The 26,080-nt window shown below is 52.2% G+C and overlaps 1 protein-coding gene across 4 annotated transcripts in view; it reads left to right on the top strand.

Moving 5' to 3' along the window:
• Positions 1-26,080, top strand: part of SYNJ2 (synaptojanin 2) — a 94,533-nt gene that overhangs the window by 50,553 nt on the left and 17,900 nt on the right. For all 4 annotated transcript variants that reach the window (XM_032338617.1, XM_032338616.1, XM_032338614.1 and 1 more), the window contains 11 exons: positions 2,774-2,835; positions 6,639-6,735; positions 9,191-9,363; positions 10,806-10,887; positions 11,624-11,773; positions 11,849-12,014; positions 19,097-19,288; positions 20,633-20,714; positions 21,483-21,623; positions 23,173-23,365; positions 25,530-25,688. In XM_032338617.1, the coding sequence (XP_032194508.1) occupies positions 2,774-2,835; positions 6,639-6,735; positions 9,191-9,363; positions 10,806-10,887; positions 11,624-11,773; positions 11,849-12,014; positions 19,097-19,288; positions 20,633-20,714; positions 21,483-21,623; positions 23,173-23,365; positions 25,530-25,688 (1,497 nt within the window). The remainder of the gene's footprint in view (positions 1-2,773; positions 2,836-6,638; positions 6,736-9,190; positions 9,364-10,805; positions 10,888-11,623; positions 11,774-11,848; positions 12,015-19,096; positions 19,289-20,632; positions 20,715-21,482; positions 21,624-23,172; positions 23,366-25,529; positions 25,689-26,080) is intronic.

The raw sequence follows: 26,080 nt of genomic DNA, 5'->3' as shown, positions 1-26,080 counted from the left end.
GGGAGTGGCGAGGCTAAGCTGCTTGCAGCCCGAGGCATGGCGGCCGTGGGCAGGCGTCAGACCAGAAGGCCAGGCAAGGGCCAGATGGAGACCGGGCTTTGTGTGTGAGGCTGAGGAGTTTGCATTTTACTGCAGGAGCTGCTGTGGGGGAGGCACCCCAACTTGGCTGCGCTGGGTAGCTTACAAAACACCTGATACCGGGGTTGCCTGCTCTCCCAATTAAATCGCAGCGTCCAGTCGTCTGTGACTGGGATGTGAGATGGCTTGTAGCACAGCAGTTTCAAAAATAAGATGTTGGGGTGAGGGAAAGATCCTTCTAAGGCAAGTGACCTGAATCCAGAATCTGACTGGGATCTCTTCCTGCTTGTGGAAGAAGCAGCTCTGGGTTGTGATCCGGGGGGAGGCTGACGTGTCCAGTCATAGAACTTGTCACGACTAAACACCAGGCTCTGAGCCCTGACCCGCTGTCTGCCCACTCTCCCCTTATGCCTTCTCCTGGGAAGGTTCTAGGGCAGACTGTCACTGACGGACGGGCTGACCGCAGCAAGCAGCCCCCCTATCTTGGGCTTCAGCCCTCAGGGATCTCACACACGGTGGCTCAGAGGAACGAGGGCCACTTCCTGCCAGCGCCCGCCTCGTGAGCTCAGAAGACAGGAACTGACGGGGCGCGGAGCGCGGGGGACAGCAGTCTTCGCGGGGCGCAGCCCGGGTCTAGGCAGTGAAGTCTCGCATGTCCTCAGCCAGGGGTCCGTGCCTTTGGGAGCAGGAGCCCAGAGTAAGCCCGGCAGTGGGCTGAAGACGACTGCTGGAGCTTCTCCTAGGGATTCCCAAGGCATCTTAGGACCTAAAGGGACGTGGGACTTTGTGGAATTATTTAGATGGACATGCCTAACCCCAGGATCTCTAAGTCTGTTACTGAGAAGCCCGTCGCCTAGACTGGCTTTTTCCCAGGCCTGAAGATGGACGGATGTGTGACGTGTGGCGGGAAGACTTGTAGATAACACTCGGTCCACACCCAGCAGGGACGCTCGATGCTGTGGACGAGCCCATGACGCCGCGTTTATGATGCCCCATAACCAGCAGAGCTGAACAATACTCTTCAAGAACGTTCTTTCTGGGCGCCTGGGTGGCTCAGTGGGTTAAGCCGCTGCCTTCGGCTCAGGTCATGATCTCAGGGTCCTGGGATCAAATCCCGCATCAGGCTCTCTGCTTGGCAGGGAGCCTGCTTCCTCCTCTCTCTCTGCCTGCCTCTCTGCCTACTTGTGATCTCTCTCTGTCAAATAAATAAATAAAATCTTTAAAAAAAAAAAAAAGAACGTTCTTTCTTAAAATCATTCCAGACCTGCAGAGAAGTTGTAGGAACATAGGGGAACTCCCATGCGTCCTGTCCCAAGATTCATGGGACACGAACCCCTTGCTGCCCACACACATGCCATCCGCTCCTTCCTTACTTAATATGTCAGGACGTTTTTCCTGAAAGCAGGTGTGTTCTCTTGCATCAGCACGGGACAAGTGCACGGTCAGCAGGTGTGGCACGGTGCTCCAAACTCACCTGCGGTCCACAGTCCGGATTTATCCATTGACTCTATGCTGCCCGTCACCTTTTCCACTTCGGTCAGGGATCCAGGATGCAATCCTGCCCTGCCTCTCGTTATCACGTCTCTAGTCTGCTTTGATCCGGAGCCTTTCCTCTGCCTTCTGGCTCTTGGGCATTGACATTTTTGGAGGATGCTGGTCTTCTCTTTCTTTAAATCGAAGGTGCCTCATGTGAGGGTTTCCAGGTGTTTTATTACGATCAGGTTCAGGGTGTGGATCTTTGACACGACCCCATTCTTGTCGGGGTGTCCCATCTCTGTCCCACGTGTTCCCTCATTAATGATGTTAATTTCCATCACTCAGGACGGAGCTGCTCTGTTTCTTTCTTTATAGTTAATATGTCTTCCTTTTCAGCTGATAAGCGTCTACGGAGGACCCAGACCATCAAACTCTCTCTGAATGTTTATGATCAACAGGTGATTTTTGCTGAACCGTTCTTTACTATGATGGTTGTAACATGGTGATTTTTCCACCACCGTCTCCACATTTATCGATCAGTGTTCCGCAAGGAAGAACCTCTCCCTTTGCCCCGTCCACCAGCCCACCTCTGTGCCACTCATCTGTCCATTCATGCACCAGCCGGCTCTCGTCTGTAGAGGTTTATGAGTTCCTATCTCATTTATCTGATCATAATCCATTACTGTCACTTACAGTTCAGCGTTCACACTGTCCCAGATTCATCCAGGGAGAGCCTTTTCGAGCTAGCCCCAATACCACCATGTAGTTTTGTCTTTTAAACTTTTGATTTTCAATAGGTAGTTTGAAACATAAGGCAGATTAGTTTGCAGGTAGCCATAACTCAGATTGTAGGGGTGGTCAAGGTCCCCAGACTTGCAGAGGAGGCTGAGAAGTGGTTCCTCTCCCCCTGGTTGGCTGGTGTTCACCTCTGCACTGTGGAAAAGTCTCCCGATCTGACGTGGGCCTCGTGGGCTGACCCTGAAGTTTCTCTTCTGCCTTTGGAAGAATTCCAGCCAGCACGGGACCCACACAGCTGTTAGGAAAGCCTGCTTCAGAGCCAGACTCAGGCTTTGGGACCTGAGTTCTAAGCCAGCCTTCCAGATCTGTGAATGTGCCACAGAAGGGGAGCCTGGCTGGCAGCAAAGGGGGTGGGGAGCACCATCCCTTCCTGGGTTCACGGAGCAGGAGGAATCACTAGTGCTATTTCTCTTTGCTTTAGGTTGGCTCTCATCATCTGAGACTCAACAGAGGCCTCGAAGCCAATGCCCCTGCTTTCGACAGGTAGGGTTGTCTGACACCACCCTAAGCCCCCCATCCTTTTAGGAGTCTTCCGCCAACCAGATGGGACTGTGGGAGGGGGAGGACCCCAAATCCTGGCCCTGCCTCTGCCTTTTACTTTGGTTCTTTGGGCAAGAAGGGAATTTACAAAATGGAATTTTTTAGTGGCTCTCAGGTTTTCCTGAGGTCACTGAGGTGACCCTTGGCATTTATTTTATCTTACCAGCCTGTTCTTTAATGAAGCTTTATTCCTTTGTCCTAGTTAACAAGGGACAACGTAAATCATAGGATATTTGTGACTGCTTATTTTTCTTTTAAAAGCAATATAGTCCCAGACTTAAAAAGTCATAGTCTAGAAAGGTATAAAGTGAGAAGTAAAAGTAGTATTAACTTCCAATTCCCACTACTAAAGATTTCACTGCTAGATTTTCTTGTATCATTCTAGAGGACCATTTGGCAGATACACAGTTCATTTTCTGAACCACAAACTAGACCATTACGCATTTCCTGTTACAGAACTTTCTTAAGAAAAGCCATCGGTCAACTAAACAGTAACTCGTATTTGACATAGTTAATCGCTTCTTAAAATATTTGCATGTTTAACCTGAATACTAATTTTAAAAATTAGTGAATGTCGTAAAAATTTCAAGAGTGATTTTTTTTTAAAGGGTATTAGTCATTTTGTCTGAAGCTTGATTTGGACGTTAAATCCACACACGTCCTTCCTGTGTGCCGCAGACTAGCAGTGGCAGCCCGTGACCGTGAATTAGCACATCATCATTAGTGGGCTGTCACTCTAAAGAGGGTTGTGTGTGCACTTGAACATGCTCTTGCCTGTGTTCAGGACTGTTCATGTGTTCTGTGCATTGTGTATATGGAGTTGTTGAAGGAGACTTTGAGCTGCCTTAAATGTCCTTAGGAAATTGAAAACAAGATTCCTCCCCAGCTGACCGCAGTGGAAGGAAAGGACATGCATGCTTGGCTGGTTTCAAAAGCTTCGTGATGAGCTTTTTAAAAATACACACATTTTAAGAATGTTTACACCGATGTAAACATTTTTGAATCCTGTTAGTGCACAGTGCGTGCCCAGAGAGGATAGGCTGTCTCTCCTGGGCCCGCAGCTGCCCGGCCTCCCGTAGGGTGCTGCCCCAGTGCGCTCATTTCACTGACGGGTGGGAATGCGGGCACGTGCTTCTCCAGCAGACCCACTGAGGGGGTGCCCACCCCTGGAGGGGTGCCCCCATCTCTGGGACATCAGGGGACTCTCAGGAATTTCTCCCTTCTTTGATGTGTTTGGTCTAAAATAAATCCCTCAACCCATCCCCACAAAACCCCTTTCCCTGGGTAGTTCGTGTGCACACAAAACACCTGTGGCCAGGGCTGTTCCGTTCCCTGGGTTGTTCCCTGTTCCCTCGCCTCCACCTGCTGTGCGGGGTGTGGGGCGGGGAGGAGATGCCCTGAGCAGGCCTTGGCTGTGCTGGCCTGGGGAGGACCTCGTCTCGCTGGTAGTGTTAACCTTTGGATGGCAGTGTTAACCTTTCATGGGGGGCGGCGCCTGGGTCTCACTTGGGCAGGATCCTGCCCTCCCCTTCTTCCCTCTCTTTGTGCGGAGCTGCTTGCCTCTGCGGTCCCAGGGTGGACGCTAGGGTGCCTTTCCCTGCTGGCTGCTCTGTTATGCCCTGCCTGCCCGACTCCACATGCCCTAGAAAGCCCCCTGGTTCTCCAGGGAGCTCTGCACCACAGTAATAGATGGACAGGCAGGAGAAGGACCCAGATGCCCAGAGCACGGAGACTCGGCTTGGTCTCGCCGGCTTCAGGGTGGGCTCCAACATCCCCCTGGGAGCCCTGAGGTGAGTCTTAGTGTATTACTAGTAAGTGTATTATCTCATTTTAAAATTAAAAGGAAGGAAAGTGGGGCACCTGGGTGGCTCAGTCAGGTAAGTGCCTGCCTTCAGCTCAGGTCATGATCCCGGGGTCCTGGGATTGAGCCCAAGTCAGGCTCCCTGCTCAGTGGGGAGCCTGCTTGTCCCTCTGCCTCTGTGCACGCTCTCTCTCTCTCTCTCTGTCAAGGAAATAAAAATTTTTTAAAAGGAAGGAAAGGAAAACCAGCTCTCCTGTGCCAAGCCCTGACTTGTCCCTTTTGTCTTTTTAGCCCTCAAAACCGTCTTTTATAGGAGGAGCATGAGCTTTATGGTACAGACAAAGGAGTAGCTCAGAAGGGATGGAAAATCTGGTCAAGGGTGCTTGGGGCTGGTGTGATGGGCCACATTGTTTCTCGTCCAGCTCTGGATTTGGAACCCGTTGAGATGCAGGGTCACGCATCAGCCTTATTTCTAATAAGCTTCATTGTGGCAGGTGGCTTGCATTTCACCCCCAAATCATAGGGCTCACTCAGTGACTGGCAGAGCTGGGCAGCTCAGACTTGCCCCAGAGCAGAGCCTGCCCTCCGGCTCCCTCTGTCTGACCTCTGGGCAGGACATTCCTTCCCCGGGGCAGGCAGACCCAGAAGAGCCCTGCGCACACTCTGTTGTCGGACCTTCCCCCAGAGCACAGGCTTGTGCAGAAGCCCTATGGCATGAGTCAGATGGAGCCCTACCTCCTCCCTGGTTGGGGACACCATGGGGAGGGCGGGGTGGCCAGGAGCTCACCCTAAAGGAGCCAGCAGGGGACCTCAATTCAAACTTGGCTGAAACTGGTTCCTTAGCACTAATTAACTTAAAAAAAAAATGTCAGCCTAGAAATTTGGAAAACGCAAAATGTATAAAGAAGAAAACGATTTTGAGTCACATACAATTCTACCATTTTTAATACTGTGGCATGCTATCTTCTCTTTTTTCTATCTCCAGGCGTGAAAATTGCATGATGAAAATGCGGTTTACATCTCTTTTTTGTATTGTCTTCCACTGTATTTTTAAAAAAATTACATTTAAGTAGTCTTAGTGTTAGTGAAGTTATTAAGTTAGCTTTTCAAAAGCTAGTGATAAAAGATAAATATTAGTCTTTCCCTAATATTTCAACATATGTTTTTTTTTAAAGATTTCATTTATTTATTTATTTGAGAGAGAGAGTGGGCAGGGGGCGGAGAGGGAGGGAGAGAGAATCTCAAGCAGACTCCCTGATCGGACACGGGGCTCGATCTTAGGACCCCACGATTGTGACTGGAGCCAAAACCAAGAGTCAGATGCTCAACCAACTGAGCCATCCAGGCACCTCACAACATATGTGTTTTTTAAAAGTCTCTGATCTATGAATGTTTTCCTAAAGTCTAAAATTTTACCGTGCCTTCTTGCCTGGATCACACGTAATTATACATAATGAAATACGGCACTTAGATAACAGACACTGAGGTTAACAACCCTCCTACGAGCTTTTCTAGCTTCAAGAAAGAAGGTCCCAAGTGAAATTAGAGATGTATTTCAGAAACACGCGTGTTGCGCTTCTTGGACCCCGTTAATAAAGGGCCAGGTTAGCTGTTCTGGATTTAACGGTGGTATTTTACAGAAAGCCTGGCATGTCCGTCGTCTGATGTTACACTTACGTCGAAGTCCGATGTGCTGTGAATTATTCTTGACCTGAGCCTTGCATGCAAACAGGCTGTTGCCACGCTTGTCCCTGACCTTGGGGTTGGTGGCTGGGAGAGAGTGGTGGTCTCCCCTCCACCCCCAACCAATTTTGGGTCTCGGGGAACATCTCCACCTGGACCTCTGGTGCCAAACAGGTCCTTCCTGTGCCCCATGCCCTCAAGGGTGGGGTGGCAGTCTGTGCGCTGGCAACAAGGGGTCACGTGCTGGCCTGTGCCTTTGCAGGCATATGGTGCTGCTGAAGGAGCAGTATGGGAAGCAAGTGGTCGTGAACCTGCTGGGGAGCAGAGGCGGAGAGGAGGTGCTCAACAGAGCCTTCAAGGTAAACGCTGCTGTGCTGTTTTTCAGGCCCGGTGGGGCGGGTGGCGGTGGGTGAGGGGCAGGATGGCCCCGTTCAGAGGCACGCTTCCCTGCAGGACTGGGAAGGGCACTGCTGTCACCGCGCCTGGGGGGCTCTTTCCCACCAGCTCTGTTGCATGAGGTGATTTGGGCTCCTGAGGTACAACATTTAATTTTTGTGAGCTGACAGAGAATGTGCTCCAACACAGCATCCCCCACCTCCAGGGCTCCCTCTGGGGCTTGCAGGGCTCAGGAGAGCCAGGCTCCCTCCCTGGTTGTCTTGGGGACACACACACGCGCGCACATGCACACACACGTGGGCTTCGCCCCGCAGTCCTGACCGCTCAGGGAGCCTGAACTCTCTTCCTTCCTTGGTCTGGCTCTGCCTCCTGGCGCGCTCACCGAAACACCTGCAGTGCCCTTGGCCTGGTGCCGTCCCTCAGAGCTCCTGCTCAGTTTAAGGCAGGAACCTTAACGAGGTTTCCTCCCGCTGACGTCAGCCTTCAAATCTTCATCCCTGTCTGGGCTGCCCCAGGGAGCAGCTCCCTGTGCCCAGCTCCCCGTGGGCTCCCTGTGGCCTCTCTCGGCACTTTCAGGGGTTGGGGGTGTGCAGAGGCGGTGGGGGGCAGACAGGGAAGGAGCCGGGGAGCTGAGGGGACAACTCCGCTCACCTCACCCGGGCCTCTCCCTGATCTCCCAACGGTCTCCGCTAGATGCACGGCTCCAGAAGGAGCTATGGGCAATGTCCAAGTTCCTTTCCCAGGGGCCCCTGTCTCCCGCTTAATGGAGAGGAGCCCTCTGGTGGTTCTACAGTCCAGGAAGCCCCTTCCGGGGAGAGTGCAGGCGGACCTCGGCTCTCGGGGAGCAGTGCTTGCTGCCCCCCTGACTGCTGACCTCCGGCCGGCGGGAGCTGAGCCCACCAGGTGCCCCTTCCGCTCTGCACAGAGAGGCCATGTGCGCAGAGCAGACTCCCTGGTGGCCAAGTTCATCTGGCCAGACCTGCTTTCCCTGTTGGGTTTGTTGCTGTTGGCAGGCAGCTTGCTGAGTCTCTCCCTCCCAACCATCTTGGCAGCAACGCTGACGGCTTATATTAAGGGAAAAGAAGGAAAGAACAGAACCTCTTTTCCCTTTATGTCTTGAGTGCTGGAGAGGGCATGTCCTCAGCCCCCGTCAGCCAGCAGCGGTGCACCCTGTGGACGGGCTCTTTGTCACGAGGGGGCCAGGAGGCGGCAGGGGTCCTGTGACCCAGGGGAAGGGCAAGCTGCTGGGCAGGGAGGCGGCAGATGCCGCCTAGAGGAAACCCGCTGAGGTCCCATCGAGCGGCGGCTCCCTCGGCCCTGAGCTCCCTGCCCCAGCAGCCCACCCACGGACCTCAGTCACAGCCCGACAAGGTGCTCCCTCCAAACTGTGTCATCACGAAGGGGCGAAGGGGACACCACTCAGCTCGGCCGGCTGCTTTTATCTGGCAAGGCTCTCCGACGGCCACCTCCAGGCACTGGCTGGTGTTCTGGCTCCCAGTGGCGGGCACTTTGAGTTGCAGGGACCAGAGGGCCCCACGCTCTTCCAGTTTTTCAAGTTCATGGACTCTCTGGACAAGTCGAACCTGAAGCTATGCGGGAGGATCAGGGTGGGTTGGGCCTGAAGCTGGGTGCCGGGGGAGGCCGCTGGCCCAGTTTCTACCCCAGGGCTCCTGAGAGCGCTCTGGAGTGCCCCAGAGGTTCCTTGTGTTGGGGGGAGGCCTCCGTCAGGATCCCCAAGCTGCCTGGAGCCCCTGCTACGCACCCCCATCTCTGGCCTCGCTTCCCCCCCAGGTCCTGCGCCAGCCTGGGCCTGCTGGCCCTGACCCCGCGTCACCCCTTCCTGCCATCTCACGGGGCCGTGTGTCCGGCACCTCCCCTCGCGGGGACCCAGAGGACCCTGGTGGGAGAATGGGGCACCCAGGAGCACACCCACCTCAGGCTGACGCTTGCCTGGGTGGCACCGGTTACCTGGCAACGGGGAGCTGGATTATGAGCCCCCACCCTCTGGGCTGCCCCGTCCCTGAGAGGCCCATGGCATTTGGGGGTCTGCTGAACAGTGTAGTCCTTCCCTCCTTGGCGCCCTCCCAAGAGCCCCGCGGGGGCGGGGGTGATGTCAGTTCAGAGCTGCGAGCCGGGGAGCCACGGCCGCCCCGGCTGTCTTCGGCCTGGGCTGGCCCCCTGCCCTGCTGCGGGCAGGATGCTCTTTGCAGTGCTGCGCTCCGAGGCTCTGTCCTTCCGTTTCAGGGTCGGGGCGCGTGAACAGCTCGGTCCCCCATGTGACTTCAACCCGGAGCTTGGGCCCTAGGCGGCGCGGTTAGCCCCCCACACGCCCCCCCACCCCCCCGCCGACTCCGGCACCAGAGGTTTGCCGCGTCCCGGCCCTCGCTCCCTGGCCACCCTCTCCCTCTCCACTTTCAGAAGTTGCTCTGGGCCTCTTGCCACGCCGGCGACACGCCTATGATCAACTTCGACTTCCATCAGTTTGCCAAAGGTGGGAAGCTAGAGAAACTGGAGAACTTGTTGAGGCCGCAGCTGAAGCTGCACTGGGATGACTTTGACGTGTTCGCCAAGGGCGAGAATGTAAGTCCACGGTGAGTCTCCCTCTGCCTGCCTCCTCCCCGCTCCCCCGCTGTGCAGCTGCACTTGTGGTCTCCGGGGCCACAGGGTCAGGCATGGGGGGGATCCCGGCTTCCAGTGCCTTCTTCCCCTTCCTGCCTTCAGACCATGCTCGTGAATTTGGTGACTGGATGGCCAAGTGTAGTTTTCTGGCAAAATAAATGATAAATAAAGGGACCAGGTGAAACCGTGGAGCTCTGGGAACCACAGAACTTACTGTCCGAACTGGTGAAAGCCCACGCGAGCGAAGAGGGACAGCTAGCGCCAGCCCCGTGGCCCGAGGAGCCTGGGGTCGGGATTGTCCTGCTCAGCGCTGAGCAGAGAAAGGAACCCGCTTCTCTCAAATCACAATGCAGTCCATCCTTGTTCTTCAGATTCTATGTTTGCAAATTGGCCCATCGCTAACACCGATTTGTCACCCCAAATCAACACTCACGGCCCTTTCAGGGTCATGGACAGACGAGCTCCGAACTGTGAGAAATTTGAGTCCCTGAGTTCACTCTGTTCCCAGCCGAGGGGGAGCAAAGCAATGCCTGCCTTTTGGTTTCGACTCTCCTACGATCGAGTGTCCTTTTTGTGGTCTGTGTGGTGCCCCGGGGTCATAGCTTTGTGCATTTTATTGGTTATTTCACTGTTTAAAATGCCCCCTCCCCCCAGTGTAGTGCCACGAGCTGGCCGGTGTTCCCAAGCGCGAGGCGGCCGTGCTGTGTCCGACGGGGACGGAGAAGCTTGGCGCAGCTCTCAGCGCAGCTGGCTCGGAGTCCGCGTTAAGCAGCGATCTATGTTAAAGTGCCTTTGAACAGAAACGCCCATATAACAGGGTTATGTGTCGTGCAGTTGGGGAAAATGTGAGAGTGCAGAGGCTTGTAGGAACCCGACCCTCAGTTTCCCCTGGGAGCAAGTAGTTCAGCGTGTGCTAATCTGCTAATGGTTCAGGTCGCTAATTGTTTTTTTCTTTTTTAAGATTTACTTATTTATTTGCGACATAGAGCAGGGAGGGAGGGGCAGAACGAGAGGATCTCACACGGGATCCCTGCTGAGCAGGGAGCCCAGCACGGGGTTCAGTCTCACGACCCTGAGGTCATGATTTCATGACCTCAGCCGAAACCAAGAGTTGGATGCTTCACCGACTGAGCCACCCAGGTGCCCCTCAACTCGCTGAATGGTCGTGGCCCCTGTGTAGACATAACTATGGCGAACAATGAGAATCGGCATGTTTTATAACGACCCGGGTGTGCGTGCCGCTCCAGCCGTGCTGGGGTCCCTCAGGTGTGCACTGGGGATCCTGGCCGGCTACCAGAGTAGGCAAGGGTCGGCCCCAGTTTTCCCGGAGACCTGCAGTCAAACGTAGGCCATCGTGCTGTGGGCTTTGTTCCTTCAACAGCTTGTAACCATTTGCATTTCTTGTCCCCCTAAGTTTTCAGAAAGGCACTCTGCGGATGAACTGTCTTGACTGCCTGGACCGAACCAACACAGTGCAGAGCTTCATAGCACTCGAGGTCTGTCCCTACCGTGCGAGGGCCCTTGGGCCACCTGGGTCACATCCCATGCCTCCATCGGCAAAATGAGGGGACATCACTGGGCTAGCCTATTAACGGGGGGAACGTGGGGCAGAGACGTGCCAGGGCAGCTGCCTTGCCCGTACCGCACGATGCCTTTGCCTTATTTGTACGCACACTTTGTGGAATGCACTCCGGACATGGTCGCCCAGGGGAGCCTGGTGCCACCTTGAGAAACAGTGGTTCTGTGTAGTGATTGCTGTGAATATCCAGCTGGGCGAGGGCAGTGTGAGGCGGGCTCAGATGCGGCAGGATTTGATGCCCAGGAGGGAGACCTGAGTCTGCCTACCGGCCCAGTGCCTGGCTGACCTCTCCTGGCTCACGGCTGGGGGGAGGGGTGGGGTCCCCGCCGGCTCCCAGGCTGTCCCTGATTGCTCTCATTCATCCGTCTGGTGGTTGGGGCTGGGCATGGGGGAGGAGGCCAGGAGGAAGGGGCGCAGAGGAGGTCTGCCGGCTCGGTGAAGACCAGGTTGCCTCCGGTTGGGTGAGTGGTGGCTGGAAGCCCCACTCTTTGCTGCCAGGAGGCCCGTTCTCTGGAAGAGCACAGGGTGATCCACGGTCTGCCAAACAAGGGATTCACGGGGATGGTGCCTGATGACACAGACCCGAAGCAGCTGTGGGTGGTGGGAGCTTCCAGGTGGGAAGATGGTGACATCTGTCCCTGCCTTGTCATCAGGTCCTTCATCTGCAGCTCGAGAGCCTGGGTCTGAACTCAAAGCCCATCGCGGACCGCTTCGTGGAGTCCTTCAAAGCCATGTGGTCTCTGAACGGGCACAGCCTTAGCAAGATGTTCACGGGCAGCCGGGCCCTGGAAGGGAAGGCCAAGGTAGGGGGAGACCGCAGGGAGAGAGGGAGGGCCTGCGTGGATCCCTCTCACGGCCTCTGGTCTGGCCCGTGGCAGGTGGGGAAGCTGAAGGATGGGGCTCGGTCCGTGTCTCGCACTATCCAGTCCAACTTCTTTGATGGGCTGAAGCAGGAGGCCATCGAGCTGCTGCTGGTCGGGGATGTCTGCACCGAGGAGTCCGCAGACAAGGGAAGGATGCTCTTGGACAACACGGCCCTGCTGGGTAAGGGGGCTCCCGCTCCACGTGCATGGACGTTTCTAGCTGCCCGGCCACCCAGAGGGAGTGTTGGGGGAGGGGGGGTGCCAGCCAGCCCTTCCCTCTCCTCCTCACATTACCCCAAACAGCAGGTAGCAGACACTCCCCTGAGCGGGGCGTCCGTGCTCTGCCCTGTGGCCCGTGACTTCAGCTGGACCGCGTGCCCTGAGCGGCCGACAGGTGTGGTTTGCGTTCTTTTATGAGACGACCAGTCGTGTGCAGCCACAAGAGGAGGCTCAGGACAAAACAGTTTATTCTTCAGACGGAAGGACATACAGGAGCGCCTGGGTGGCTCAGTCAGTTCAGTGTCTGTATCTTGACCTCGGGTCAGGTCATGATCTCAGGGTCATGAGATCGAGCCCCGCATCTGGTATCAGGCTCCACGCTCAGCCTATGGAGCTTAAGATTCTCTCTCTCCCTCCAGCCCTCCCACTCTCACTCGTGCTGTCTCTCTCTCAAGAAAAAAAAAATGTACAGACCAAAGATGAAAGGATGGAAAAAGAAGTTTTATGCAAATGAAAATAAAAAGAAAGCTGGTGTAGCTATGCTCCTAGCCGACAAAAAGAGACTTTAAAACAAAGACTAAAGAGACAAAGAAGGGCATTACATAATGATAAAGGGGTCCATTAAGCAAGACGACATAACGTATATAAGTATATATGCACCCAAAGTACGAGCACTAAGATACTTAAATATTAATGGGGCTAAAGGGAGAAATTTACAGCAATACAATAGTCAGGGACTTTAATATCGCACTTACATCAATGGATATCGTCCAGACAGAAAACGAATAAGGAGACACATTGGCCTTAAGCAACACATTAGACCAGATGGGCTTAACAGACATAAGCAGAACATTCCACCCAAAAGCCAGCAGAATACACATTCTTCTTAAGTAAGTGCACATGGAACATTGTTCCGGATAGGTCATATGTTAGACCACAAAACAAGTCCTGATAAATTTAAGAAGACGGAAATCCTATTGGGCATTTTCTCTGACTGCAGTGGGATGAAACTAGAAATTATAAGAAAACTGGAAAAACAAAAGCGTAGAGATTAAACGAGTGCTACCGAACAATGAGTGGGTCATCAGAGAAGCAAGGGAGCAATTTTTTAAAAGTACCTAGAGATGAACAAAAATAGAAATAAAACAGGCCATAATCTTTAGGATGCAGCAAAAGCACTTCGGTGGGGAAAGGGCCTAGCAACCCAGGCCTGCCTCAAGAAACCAGAGAGAGCTCAGTCTAACTGTACAACTGAAGGAACTAGAAAAAGAAGAACAAATGAAGCCCAAAGTCAGGTGAAGGAAAGAAGTAACAGAGATCAGAGTGGAAAATAAATAAAGATTTAAAAATAGCAGAAAAGATCTACAAGTTGGTTCTTTGAAAAAAATAAAACGATAAAACTTTAGCTAGACTAAACAAGAAAAGGGAGACGTCGCTAATCAGAAATGAAAAAGGAGAAATTACAGCGGACACCACAGAAATACAAAGGCTCATAGGAGACTACTACACGTAATTCAGACAGCCTACAAGAAATATGTAAATACCATTCTTCCAAGACTGGATCATGAAGAAATACAAAATCTGGGTAGACCGATTATTAGGAGATTGAATCAGAAACCAAAAACCTCCCAAGCCCGGCACCTGGCTTTCTCAGTTAGTAGAACACAGAACACTTTGATCTCTCAGGGTTGTGAATTTGAGCCCCCTGTTGGGCAAAGAGATTTAAAAAAAAATAAAATAGAGTGGTTACAAATTAAAACCAAAACCAATACACGTTAAGTCCCATGTCCTGAAAGCATCACTCGTGAATTCTGCCAAACATTCGAAGATGAAATACTTGTCCTCCTCCTCTCTTCCAAAAAATTCAAAAGGAGGGACTACTTCCAAACTCATTTTATGAGACCGTCACTACCCTGATATCAAAACCAGACAAGGATGCCACGCATCCACACTAAAAATTGCAGGCCAGTGTCGCTGATGAACACTGACACAAAAATCTACAGTGAAATATTAACCAAATTCTAACAATACATCAAAAGGATCAGTTACAACAATCAGGAGGGATTTATTCCAGTGATGCAAGGATGGTTCGACATCCACAAATCAATCAACTAATACACCACATTAACAAAATGAAAGATAAAAATCCTGCTGATTGGGGGTCTGGGTCGCTCAGTCAATTAAGTGTCTGCCTTTGCCTTGGGTCATGATCTCAGGGTCCTGGGATCGACCCTCCAAGTCAGGCCCCCTGCTCAGTGGGGAGTCTGCTGCTCACTCTTTCTCTGCCCCCCCCCCCACATATGCTCTCACGCTCTATCGTTCAAATCTTTTTAAAAATCCTGTTGAAAATAAATAAAAATTAAAAATCTTGTTGATCATCTCAATAGATGTAGAAAATGCACTTGACAAAATTCAACTGATAAAAATTCTCAACCGAGTGGGTAGAGAGAATTTGCCTAAACGTAATGATGGTGGTTGTCTATGACAAGTCCACAGCCAACATTACACTCAGTGGTGAAAAGCTGGAAGCTTTTCATCTGAGATCAGGAGCAAGACAAGGATGCCTAGTCTGGCCCCTTTTATTCAGTGTATATGAGAAGTCTAGCCACAGTAATTAGGCAAGAAAAAGAAAAATTTTCTTCTAATTCCAATTAAAAAGAAAGAATTAGAAATTAGAAAGAATTAGAAAGAATAAAACTGTCATTATTTGCAAATGACATACTATATATAGACAACTCAAAAGACCACCCACAAACTGTTAGAACTGATAAATGAGTGAAGTAGCAGGATACAAAATCAAAAGACAGAAATCTGTGGTATTTCTGTAAATAAATAACAAATTATGAGACTGAAAAATTAAGAAAGCAATTCCATTTTAGTTGCATCAAAAAGAATACCATGCCTTGGAATAAATTTAACCAAGGTGGTAGAAGATCTGTACTCTGGAAACTGTAAGGCACTGATGAACAAAACTGAGAAAGAGGCAAATAAATGGAAAGCCCTCCTGTGTTCCTGGATTGGAAGATTTAATATTGTTGAAATGTGCATACCACCCAAATAATGTACAGATTCAGTGTAATCCCTATCAAAATTCCAGTGGCATTTTTCACAGAACTAAAACAAATAATGTTAAAATCTGTACAGAATCACAAAGGCCCTGAACAGCCAAGGCAATCTTAAGTAAAAAGAACAAAGCTGGAGGTATCCAGCTCCCTGATTTCAAACTAAACTATAAAGTTATATTAAAACCATATAATATTCTGGTAAAAACACAGGACAATGGAACAAAATTGAGAGCCCATATTTAAACTCATACTCGTATGGACAGGAAATTCATGACAAAGCAGCCAAGAATATACAATGAAGGAAAGACTGTCCCTTCAGTAAATGATGTTGGGAAAACTAGACAGTGGTACACAAAAGCCAAATCACAAAAAAATGGATTAAAGACTTGAATGTAAGACTTAAAACCATAAAACCTCTAGAGGAAAACACAAGTGGTGAGCTCCCCAGCCTTGCTCTAAGCCATGTTTTTTTGGATCTGTCTCTAAAGGGAAGGAAACAAAAGCACACATAAACAGATGGAGTTACAGCAAATAGTAAAGCTTCTGCGTGGCAGAAGAGATCATCAGAACAAAAAAGCCAGGAGCACTTGAGCGGCTCAGTTGGATTAGCATCTGACTCTTGGTTTTAGCTCAGGTTGAGATCTCAGGGTTGTGAGATCAAGGCCCACGTCAGGCTTCATGCTGCGTGTGGAGTCTGCTTAGGATTCTCTCTCCTCCTTTCTCTCTCCACCTCCCTCAAAAAAAAAAAAGGAAAGGCAGCCTACTGAATGGGAGAAGATTTTTGCAAAGCCTAATTGGATAAGGGGTGAATATCAAAATATGTGAAGAACTCCTACAACTCAACAGCAACAACAAAAAATCAAGCAACCTGATTTAAAAAAAAAAAAAAAATGGGCCGAGGATCTGAATAGACCTATTTACAAAGAAAACATATGGGCAGTGGAGTGGCCCATGAGAAGATGTTAGCATCATTTGTCATAGGGGATGCAAATCAGAAGGAAATAAGGTCTCACCTCACCCCAGTCGGAAAGACCACAAGCACTGGAGAAGGCTGTGAAGATAAGGGAGTCGTTGTGCACTGTTTGTGGGGAAATAAATTGGCACAGTCACTCTGGAAAGCAGTACGGAGATTTTTCAGAAAGTTAAGAATAGAACTACCATATGCTCCACCTCTCCCACTTGTGCGGATTTATCCGAAGAATGGGAAAACATTGATTCAAAAAGATATGCACACCCGTCTGTTTGTAGTGGTGTGCCGTGGTGCAGCTGAGTTCCCATCAGTAGATGGATAAATAAGGTGTGTGCGTGTGCGTGCGTGCACACACACACACGCACACACGCACTACCTGGCCAGGTAAAGGAATGAAATCCAGCCATTTGTAGCTACCTGGATGGACCTTAAAGGTAGTAGCTAGGTGAAATAAGTCAGGTGGGCAAAGACAGTTACCTTGTAATTTCACTCCTGTGGAATCCAAAACAAAACAAAAGCAAACTTACAGATACAAACAGAAACTTACAGATACAAACAGATTTGTTCTTACCGGGGAGGTGAGGGGGTGGGGTGGGCAGCTGGGTAAAGGGGGTCAAAAGCATGGTGATAGATGATAACAAGGCTTCTGGGGGTGATCCTTCCTTAGTGCAGACAGATGGAGAGCTGTAAAAATACAACTCAGTTTCTACCTGAGACGTATAGTGTTATATACCAGTTTTACCTGTTTAAAAAATCTATTAGACTTGCAGGTCCTAGGCATGGGGAGCGTGCCACAGGGGGGCTTATTGGGGTTTTCTTTATTGGGGTTTTTGCAGGAAAGAGAGGACAGAGTAAACAGTTTAGGCTTGGCCAGTTTGAATAATTCTGGTAGGCTTTGGGTGAGAGGCGTGGACATCCCCCTGGTCCTGGCATGACTGAGGCAGAGGAATATACAAAATACGTACACAGTAGCAGCTATCACTGTAGCTCCTGGGGGCCTGGGCTTTGGGCCTTGAGTGTGAGCCCGCTCTTACACGTTCTTGTGTATCTCCAAACCGAAAGAAGGGGGAAAGTCGAGAAGATGCTTCAGGAGACCCTGTACTGTTCTCCGTGTCGGTTTCTCGGGGTGCTGGCTCGGACTGAAACCCTTTCTCAGCTCTGGTGGGTTCTGGGTCCCATCACCAGTCATCATTCATCCCTGGGAGTCACCCGTGAGAGTTGCCTCCTTTTGTTAAGCCCCCAGGACCCTGTAGAGCTGAAAAAGGGAGAAGAAATGCTTGTCTCTGAAGATCAGGACGCCTCCTGCTCTCAGGGGCCAAGACTTGTGCTTCTGTCAACAGCTAAAGGTTTCTTCTTTTTTTTTTTTTTTTTTTTTAAATTTATTTGTTTGGCAGACAGAAATCACAAGTGGGCAGAGAGGCAGGCAGAGAGAGAGGAGAAAGCAGGCTCCCTGCTGAGCAGAAAGCCCGATGCGGGGCTTGATCCCAGGACCCTGGGATCTTGGCCTGAGCTGAAGGCAGAGGTTTTAACCCACTGAGCCACCCAGGCGCCCCTAAAGGTTTCTTCTTGTTACTTGAAATACAGTTGACATATGACATTGTATGACTCTCATGGGCACCACATAATGATTTAATATGTGTGAACGTTGTGAAATGATCACAGCAAGTCTAGTTAATATCTATGCACACATAGTTACGAACAAGTTGTTTTATTTTTTCTTGTAAGACCATTTCAGAGCGACTCTCTTAGCAACTTTGAAATACGCAACACAGGACCATGAAAGTCTGGTGTCGCTGCTGTACGTTCATCCCAGGACTTATAATTGTACCTTTTGACTCCCTTCACCTTTTCCTCCCCCGACCCCGTCACCCCCCAGTCTGTTCTCTGTATCTGTAAGTTCATGGTTTTGGGGGGGGGGGTTGGTTTTTGTCTTCCACCTGTGAATGAGCTGGGCAGGTGTCTTTGAGGGAATTTTAATGGCCCTTTATCCCCTAGACCCTATAAATGCTATAGAGCTCTCAGTGGAGAAGAAGAGGGGAACCCAGCATTTTTCCTTATAAGACTATGTAAGCATTAAGGGATTTTTGAAAAATGAATCTGCCCATGCTCACCGTGGTTTCACAGCCGCTTTGCTGCTCCCATTCTTCCACGGGGTCTGACTCTCACTTGGCTTCCGGTAGCCACCGTGGTTATTTGTGTCGACCGCAGACAAGGCCAGCTCGGTCAAAGCTGCGGGAGGGTCTGCGTAGCCCAGCACGTTGTTGAGTAGACGGGTAGGCGTGACTTCTGTTCGGGGTAAGTCGCTAGTTTCAAAAATGGACTGTATTTTGGATATCCAGAGCATGGACCTGGTTCAGAGCAATGATTTTTTAAAGGCTTGAGTCCAGTATAAAGCCAACGAAACATCTCCTGAGGGATGGAGGGTGAAAAAAGGCAAAGATAGGGTAGGCTGTTTCAAGTTTTAGATAAGGATGTTTAAACTGTGGTAGGTCGCAGTGTCCCCTCGCTGATGTCCCCCTGGATCGTGGAGGAAATGCCATGGCAGAGACTCCCTGTGGGGTCTGGTCGGCCAACGCCTGTGGAGGAGGAACATCTGTCTGGTCCTGTGTTTTCAGGACTTTGTCGCAAAAATGCCCCAGGGAAGTGTACTGGTTATGGTGGCTTTAGCCGCTTTTTTTTTTTTTTTTAAGATTTTACTTATTCATTTGAGAAAGAGAGAGAGCACAAGCAGGGGGAGGCACAAAGGGAGAAGCAGGCTCCCCACTGAGCAAAGAGCCTGATAACGGGGCCGATCCCAGGACCCTGGGATAATGACCCGAGCCGAAGGCAGATGCTTAACCGACTGAGCCACCCAGGGGCTTCTGGCTTTAGCCCCTTCCCAGCTTCTCGCGGAACACCCCTGACCCCGTCTGTAGGATCACAGCCCCCTCTCCGACAGGGAGCCCCCTCCGTGGTTTTGCACGTGGCAGTGCAGCGCGGACACGCGGGCCCTCTCCTGCCTCCTCGCAGTGACGCCCAGGATCCTGAGAGCCATGGCGGAGCGCCAGTCAGAATTCACGACTTTCAAGCGGATCCGCATTGCCACGGGGACCTGGAACGTGAACGGAGGCAAGCAGTTCCGGAGCAACCTCCTGGGCACGGCCGAGCTGGCCGACTGGCTGCTCGACTCCCCCAGGCTCGCCGGCCTCACGGGCTCCCAGGGTGAGCACAGCGGCCTTGACCGGCCCATGCAGAGTCCGGGGGGCCCTCGGCTTGACCTTTCCCTGCAGCCCATGACTCCCGCGATTTGGTAGTGGGTGTTCTCACCCAGAACGTTCAGGAAGGTCCCGGGGCTTCCAGAACACATCTGGAAAATCGTGGGACACCTTGTCTCTTCCGAACGTGTGGCAGGGTGGTCTGGGTGGGGAGTCTCCTGGAAGGTAACACGGAATGGCCTCAGAACAAGGGTTTGAAGCAGGAATGCTCTTCTGCAGGCAGCATGGCTGTGGGGCCGCTGTTTCCAGTTCCCTTAGATCCTGCAAGAGAGCCCTGATCCGCCTCTCGGCCGTATCCATTCTCAGCAGCAGCCCCGAGCCTTGCCCAGAGCCCGTCCCTCATTGTCCCGGGCAGTCTGTACCCCCACCTCTGCTGCCTTGTGGCACATGGTGGCTTGAGTCCATGGCCCAGGGTTCCTGGGCTTCCTGTGGTGGCAGCGACCATTCATGGTGTCCCCGGGGCAAGCCCTACATGTGCAGAGAACGTGAGAGCAGCCCCCGTTGAAGGAGCTTCCCTCCCCTTTCTCGGGTCTCCCTTTCTGCAGTGCTGGGGGCCATGGCCTGGCTTGAGGGCTCAGGGGCTGAGTAGCAGAGGGTGGGGAGGTATTGGGAGATGTGGCCAGTGGCTGGGGGGAGGGGTCCTATTAATTCCTTCGCTTCCCTGTTAAAGGGGACATGGAGAGGAGGGGTGCGCAATGCCTCGGCTTGCTGTGCTCCCCGTAAAACACATTTCCACAGCAGACCTCCGCAGTCCCCAGCTGGACAGGGTTTCCCCTCCTCCAGCCACTAGGAATGGCTGTCCCCCGGGGCCAGGACCCCATCAGTCCGTCATGAACCAGGCAAGGCCCGGCCCCGCACTGTGCAGAGTATAGAGGGAAACGGGCAAGCGTGGAACATGCCTTTGGGTCTGATGCCTGTGTTGGTGGCCAGGAAGGAAGAGGGACCCACAGGGCAGTGCCCTTACTACCCGCAGGGTGGGGTGGGGACTTCACACATGTCCTCTGATGGATGCTTCATGACGTCCTTGGGAGATGGCAGCTCCTGTCCCTTCTGAAGACAAAGGAACAGGTTTAGAGAGGTCACTGATCTGCCCCAGGATGGACACCGGGAAAGGCTGTGGGCGCCAGGGAGGTGAGGGAAGGTGAGGATCAGCCGGAGCCTCTCGGAGCCACCTGGACAAGTGCACCCACGCAGCGGCACACCCGGGCTCAAATGGGTCACACGGGGCACCCCACGAGTCCACGAACGCAGGTCTTGTGCTGATTTCCCTCAACTCCTGCCTTTCCCCCAGATGAGGACAGCCCGGCTGACATATTTGCCGTGGGGTTTGAAGAGATGGTGGAACTGAGCGCGGGGAATATCGTCAATGCCAGGTGAGCGTCCGGGCACGGGGGTGCAGGGTCGCACCTGCAAACTCACCCGAGGTTCCCCGAGCCAGGTGCCAGGCCGGGAGTGGGACACTGGGTCTGTCCTGCTTCTGCCTCCTGCCCTGTGGCCCTCGGTGTGTGGATTCTCCTGATGGCACTCCTGCCCCGCCCACACACACTGGCAGATGTGCAGCCCCCATTCCTCTTTCTTCACAAATTAAGGAAATCGAAGGAAGGGCGGGTTACAGCCTTAGGTGCTCGGCTGCTTGGGGAGGCTGAGTCACGCTGTGAGCTGGCGTGCGCACACCTGGAGGGCGTGGCTGACGGCCGGGCCGGGGGGCGGGTGTTGACTCACCTTTCCCGGGGAAGGTGAGAAGCAGAAGTGTGGGGAGAAGGTGCATCTCTTCTCAACACTAGATACAAAGGAAAGGAAACCGCTGCACTGACATTTTGTATAGGGTCAACTGGACTTTTTCTTTCTTGTTTAATCTCAAGGAACTTTCTGAACCAATAACACCTGATCTCAGCAGCTCTTAGGAGCGAGGTGCTGTGATGGGTTTTAGTGGCGGGGTGGGGTGCGGTATGAGCAATGATGTGTACGACACAGCCAGAAATACGTGGACAGCCCGCTGCGGAGATGAAAGCATGGCACTCACACGGGAGAGGGGACAGGGTGACAGCAGTCCTATGAGAAGAAGAGGAGTTGAAGGAGTGTGTCAGTGGGAGAGCCCATCTCCAGCAGAACGTGAAGCGTCATTTCTTTCTCGTCTCCAGTACCACCAACAGGAAGATGTGGGGTGAGCAGCTCCAGAAAGCCATCTCACGCTCTCATAGGTACATTCTCTTGACTTCGGCACAGCTGGTGGGCGTCTGTCTGTATATCTTTGTACGTCCATACCATGTCCCATTCATCAGGTAAGAACATTCGGTTTACGAACATCTGGGGGACGCGGGGTTGTTCGTCTCGGTGTTTTGTTCAGACTTCCTCTCCCTCCTGCCCTCCTGCAACAGGAATCAGGACTCGCCATTATTCTAGATAAATGTAGCAGCCCCCCGAGGAAAAAGCAGGCTGAATAGAATATTGTCTGGAGATTAAAATGCCACAGTGGGAAGGAACCTCGCGAGCCAGGAAGCTGAACTCCTTCAGGAGGAGTGATTGTTATCTTCCCAGGCTCAGTCTTGTGCAAGGAAAGGGATTCCTTGAAGTTTGAGGCAGGAAACCTGTGACCAAGAGCTGAGTAACCCGGCGGGAAATGCCAATGCTTTTGTCTCTTTTTAAAAGCGTTCTGAATAAGACGTGTGCGCACAACGCCTCTACCGCTGTCACCCCACCGTAGCGCCGCTCGAGTGGCTGCTGTGTGTGTGTCAGAAAGGGAGCCCTCAGCACATGGGTGCCCTCTTAGGAAAGAGTGTGCGCGTGTGTATGCGTGTGTGTGCGTGTGTGTGTACATGTGTCTGTGTGCATTGCGTGTTTTAAGGTTTGAGAAGAATTCACCTTTTCCCTCAATGACTCATGACCTCCCACTGCTACCTTCTCACTCATGTCCCTAGAATCTCCACCCATGCCCAGCTAAACTCACTGCCCATGCCAGGCTAGACCTTGCCCCCTCCTGGTTAAACACCTCTGAACATTTAGAGGACCAGAGGCATGCTAGGGCCCGTGCTGGGAGAGCGGGACTATGCTCCCTGTTCACAGTCCTCACCTATGACTTTGGGAAATTCCTTAAGTCCGTGTCTCCCCGACTGTTTGTTCTGGCAGTTGGGCGGTGTCCAGAGTGCATGAGTGGAAGTCGGCAAAGGTCAGGGTCAGGGTAAAGGTTAGAGTTGAACCGTGAGTGAGGAAGCCATACTCAGGAGCTGCAGATTTCCCTGTAGCCGCCCTGGGACCCCAGCCTCTCCTCCAGTCTTAGCTGGCTTAGCTCGTAGGCTTCTGGTACGGTTACCCCCCCGCCTCATCTGCCCACTGATAGTCCCAGGGAGCAGGTGTCGGCCTCCGAGTGCCTCAGGCTCCGTCCTGTAGACCCGTGCACTCACACGTGTGCGTTGTCACCTGGCATCATGTGTGAGCAGGTGTCTGTGAGGAGGCTGCCTAGGCACCAGGTAGCCCAGCACCAGTCACTAGATGTTTCCTGTTTCTTAATGCAGCCGTGATGGGTGGGCAGGGGACGGGGCCGTCCGCACGGCCTCAGGGGGACGGGGACTTGGGAGAACTTGGGAGCGCAAAGCAGGGCTAGGGTTGGAAGCTTCCCAGGTGCCTTTGTGAGCGCGGGGCCCTTGAGAGCTGGGGTAGTGGAGAGGGTCCTCTGGGCTGCCACAGGGAGAGGAGAGAGGTCCAGAGTCACTGGGTGGCCTGGCTGCCCAGAAGGCCGTCCCAACAGCGCAGCCCCCCGCTGCCACAAGCTGGTTCGCACTCTTCCTTTTTAGCCGCTAAGGAGCCGCTGCGTGTGCACCTTGTGTGTTGCAGGGACGTGGCCATCGACACGGTGAAGACGGGCATGGGGGGAAAGGCCGGGAACAAAGGGGCCGTGGGCATCCGCTTCCAGTTCCACAGCACCAGCTTCTGCTTCGTGTGCAGCCACCTGACGGCCGGGCAGTCCCAGGTGAAGGAGAGGAACGAAGACTACAGGGAGATCACCCAGAAGCTGAGTTTCCCAATGGTGAGAGCACACGGTGGCCTGGGATCTGACCCGGGCGCGCGTGCTAGCTGCCTGCTTGCGGCCGCCACACACGTGGTTTCCGGAGCTGCTGATAGAGGCCGGCATGGGGTGGGGGACAGGAAGCCACTCTAGGAGGGTTCCTGCTGCCGCCGCCAGGGGGCTCAGCTCCCGGGGAGGGGACGTGACCTAGGATGGGACAGTAGAGCGAAGCCCCGGGGATGTCCCTGGAGAATTCTGTGCCCTGTCTCTATTATATGTTTCCCGAATGTCCTTATGCACCCCACATTTCTCTTGGCATTTTTGTGCGTTTTCTGGTTTTCTTGTTCACTGTCCCTGCTTTGTCCAAGTTAGTGAAGAACATCTGAATCCAAACAGTAGGAGACTTGTCTTTCTTAAGAGTCATGGTCTTCAGACCTACCTACTGTTGCAGCTCAGATAAGAATGCCCATTTTTTTGAAATCTGTGTGTTCATGACCGAGGGGTCTGCATCCTCCCACCTGGGCGCCGGGTTGCAGACAGCCTGCGCCACGCTGCCCTCTAGCGGTGGCAGGCGTTTCTATCCCAGAGCCAGGGCATCTCTCCAGACTCCGATTGTTCCCCGGCCTGCAAGGAGCCGATTGCCTGCACACCTTCAGCCTGGTGCAACCCCCAGTCTCCCTGCAGTGAGCGGAGGCCGGCTCTTTCCATCACGTGTTCTGCCAGTGTCTGTGACTCAGCTGGCTGGGTGGTGGAGCTCCTCCCTGTGAGGCCAGATAGACCGGTAAACCTGACATCCTGTGTACTGGGCTACACGAGTACTCGAGGTAGAACGCCTTCATTTTCACTAATAAGTGCTGTAATCTCTGCCGTGGTTTTTATTTCTTGGATTAAAGAAGAAACACGTAGAGTTGGGAAATTTACGACATGAAGTCTTCCAGACCACGGAGGACATGATGCATGTTTTCTTTGTGTGTTCCTTTAGTTAAAAAAAAAAAAAAAAAAGTCCAGCCTTTCTCACTTAAAGTGCTATTTGAAATAGGAAACTTTGGACACATGCAAAATATTCAAAGGGCTTAAAATAGAGCTTTTTTTTTTTTTTCAGTAGAAATATTGAGGATACCTGTATAAGTTACTACTTTACACCTGAGCTGCCCAGCAGACTAGCCACAAGCAGGGATTTAAATAAAATGAAAAGTTCTTTGGTTACATGGGCCATGTTTCCTGATGGCCACTCGGTGGCTGCTGGTGGCCGCTTGAGGCTGGTGGCTCCTGCTTTGGACAGCGTGGACGGAGAACATTTCCATCACTGCGGAATGTTCTGTCGGGCAAGCAGTGCTCTACGCACTTATTGATTTGGTTGTGGTCATGTTAATCTTCTGTCCCGATTAGACTGGAGATGCCACATGAGGATAGTAGAAACAGATTCTGGAGTTAGGCAGATCTGAGTCCAAAGTTGCCTTTATTATACATTGGTGTAACTGCAGCCGGTTCTTTTGAACTTTGTATTTTTATCTAAAGGAGAACCAACAGTGCGTGCCTCACAGGGTTGCTGTGAGGGCAGTGTGCCCCCAGAACAGAGCCCAGCACAGGTGGATGGGCGATAGGGGTGGTGTGTTGTGGCTGCTGTTGTTGGCGCTGTGATTCATGGCAGGGAGGGAAGGGCGAGGGTCCCACGCTCTCCAGGGTTGTGCTGGGGACCACAGGCTCAGGGTGAGCCAGACAGGGCGGGGCAGGGAAGAAAGGGATAGAGTGTCACAGGAGGAAAATGGATAAAATCCGTGACATTTTACGAAGTTGCACATTCTGGACCTTTTGATGTTTGCAAGCCTCATAACACTGAATGTTTGGACAACTCGTCTTTGGATGTAGATGTAAGGAAAGCAGGAACACAGCCTGATCTCAGAGCTGGGACCGGCGCAGTGAAGATGGGCAGTCGTGGTTCCCCATTAGATAGGAACTTTCCCTAAACCACTCAAAAACACCGTCATTTAAAATGAAGATAGCTAGAAAAGCTCCCCAGCAGGTGTACAGGATTAAGGAGAGATGAGGTACTCTCTGTGAAGTCTTTCCTTAAGTAGCTTTTTAGGGAAAAAGACATCTTTGTCATCTGCCTGGTGAGCTTTCCTCCCCCTCTCCCACCTCCTTTGCAAGGTGGGCCGGAATGACTGTGATTTTCTTGAAACAGGGAAGAAACATTTTTTCTCACGATTATGTGTTTTGGTGCGGCGATTTCAACTACCGCATCGACCTCACTTATGAGGAAGTCTTCTATTTTGTCAAACGCCAAGACTGGAAGAAACTTCTGGAATTTGATCAGCTGCAGCTACAGAAATCAAGTGGGAAAGTAAGTTGGACTCTTGAGCCTATAGCTGTGCTCCATTGGAGTCAGAGCTCCTGGGGGTGAGGGGTACATGTCTGCAATGAGCACAGTGTTGTGAGGCTGCTGAACACCAGTGCGGGCAAGCCCACCCCACCCCATGTCCAGGCCAGCCTCACAGGGCTGGCTGTCCTTACATATACTTGGCCATCAAGTGACATTCCAGTACTCTGTTTTCATGAGATCTCTGTTTCTCATTGGCAAGCACACTAAATGTTAGAACAATACTTGATATACTTTATACACCAATTTGGGCGGATAATCCTCAGGGCCATCCTATAAATTCGGTACTGTACCCATTTTATAGACAAGAAGACTGAGGCCCAGGTCCCATGAGCCCAAGGTCACACAGTACACAG

This window comes from Mustela erminea, chromosome 4 (genome assembly GCF_009829155.1).
Source record: "Mustela erminea isolate mMusErm1 chromosome 4, mMusErm1.Pri, whole genome shotgun sequence".
Classification (NCBI taxonomy): Eukaryota; Metazoa; Chordata; class Mammalia; order Carnivora; family Mustelidae; genus Mustela; species Mustela erminea.
Note: the sequence above shows the minus strand (reverse complement) of the source record. Positions and strands in the feature narration are given on the sequence as shown.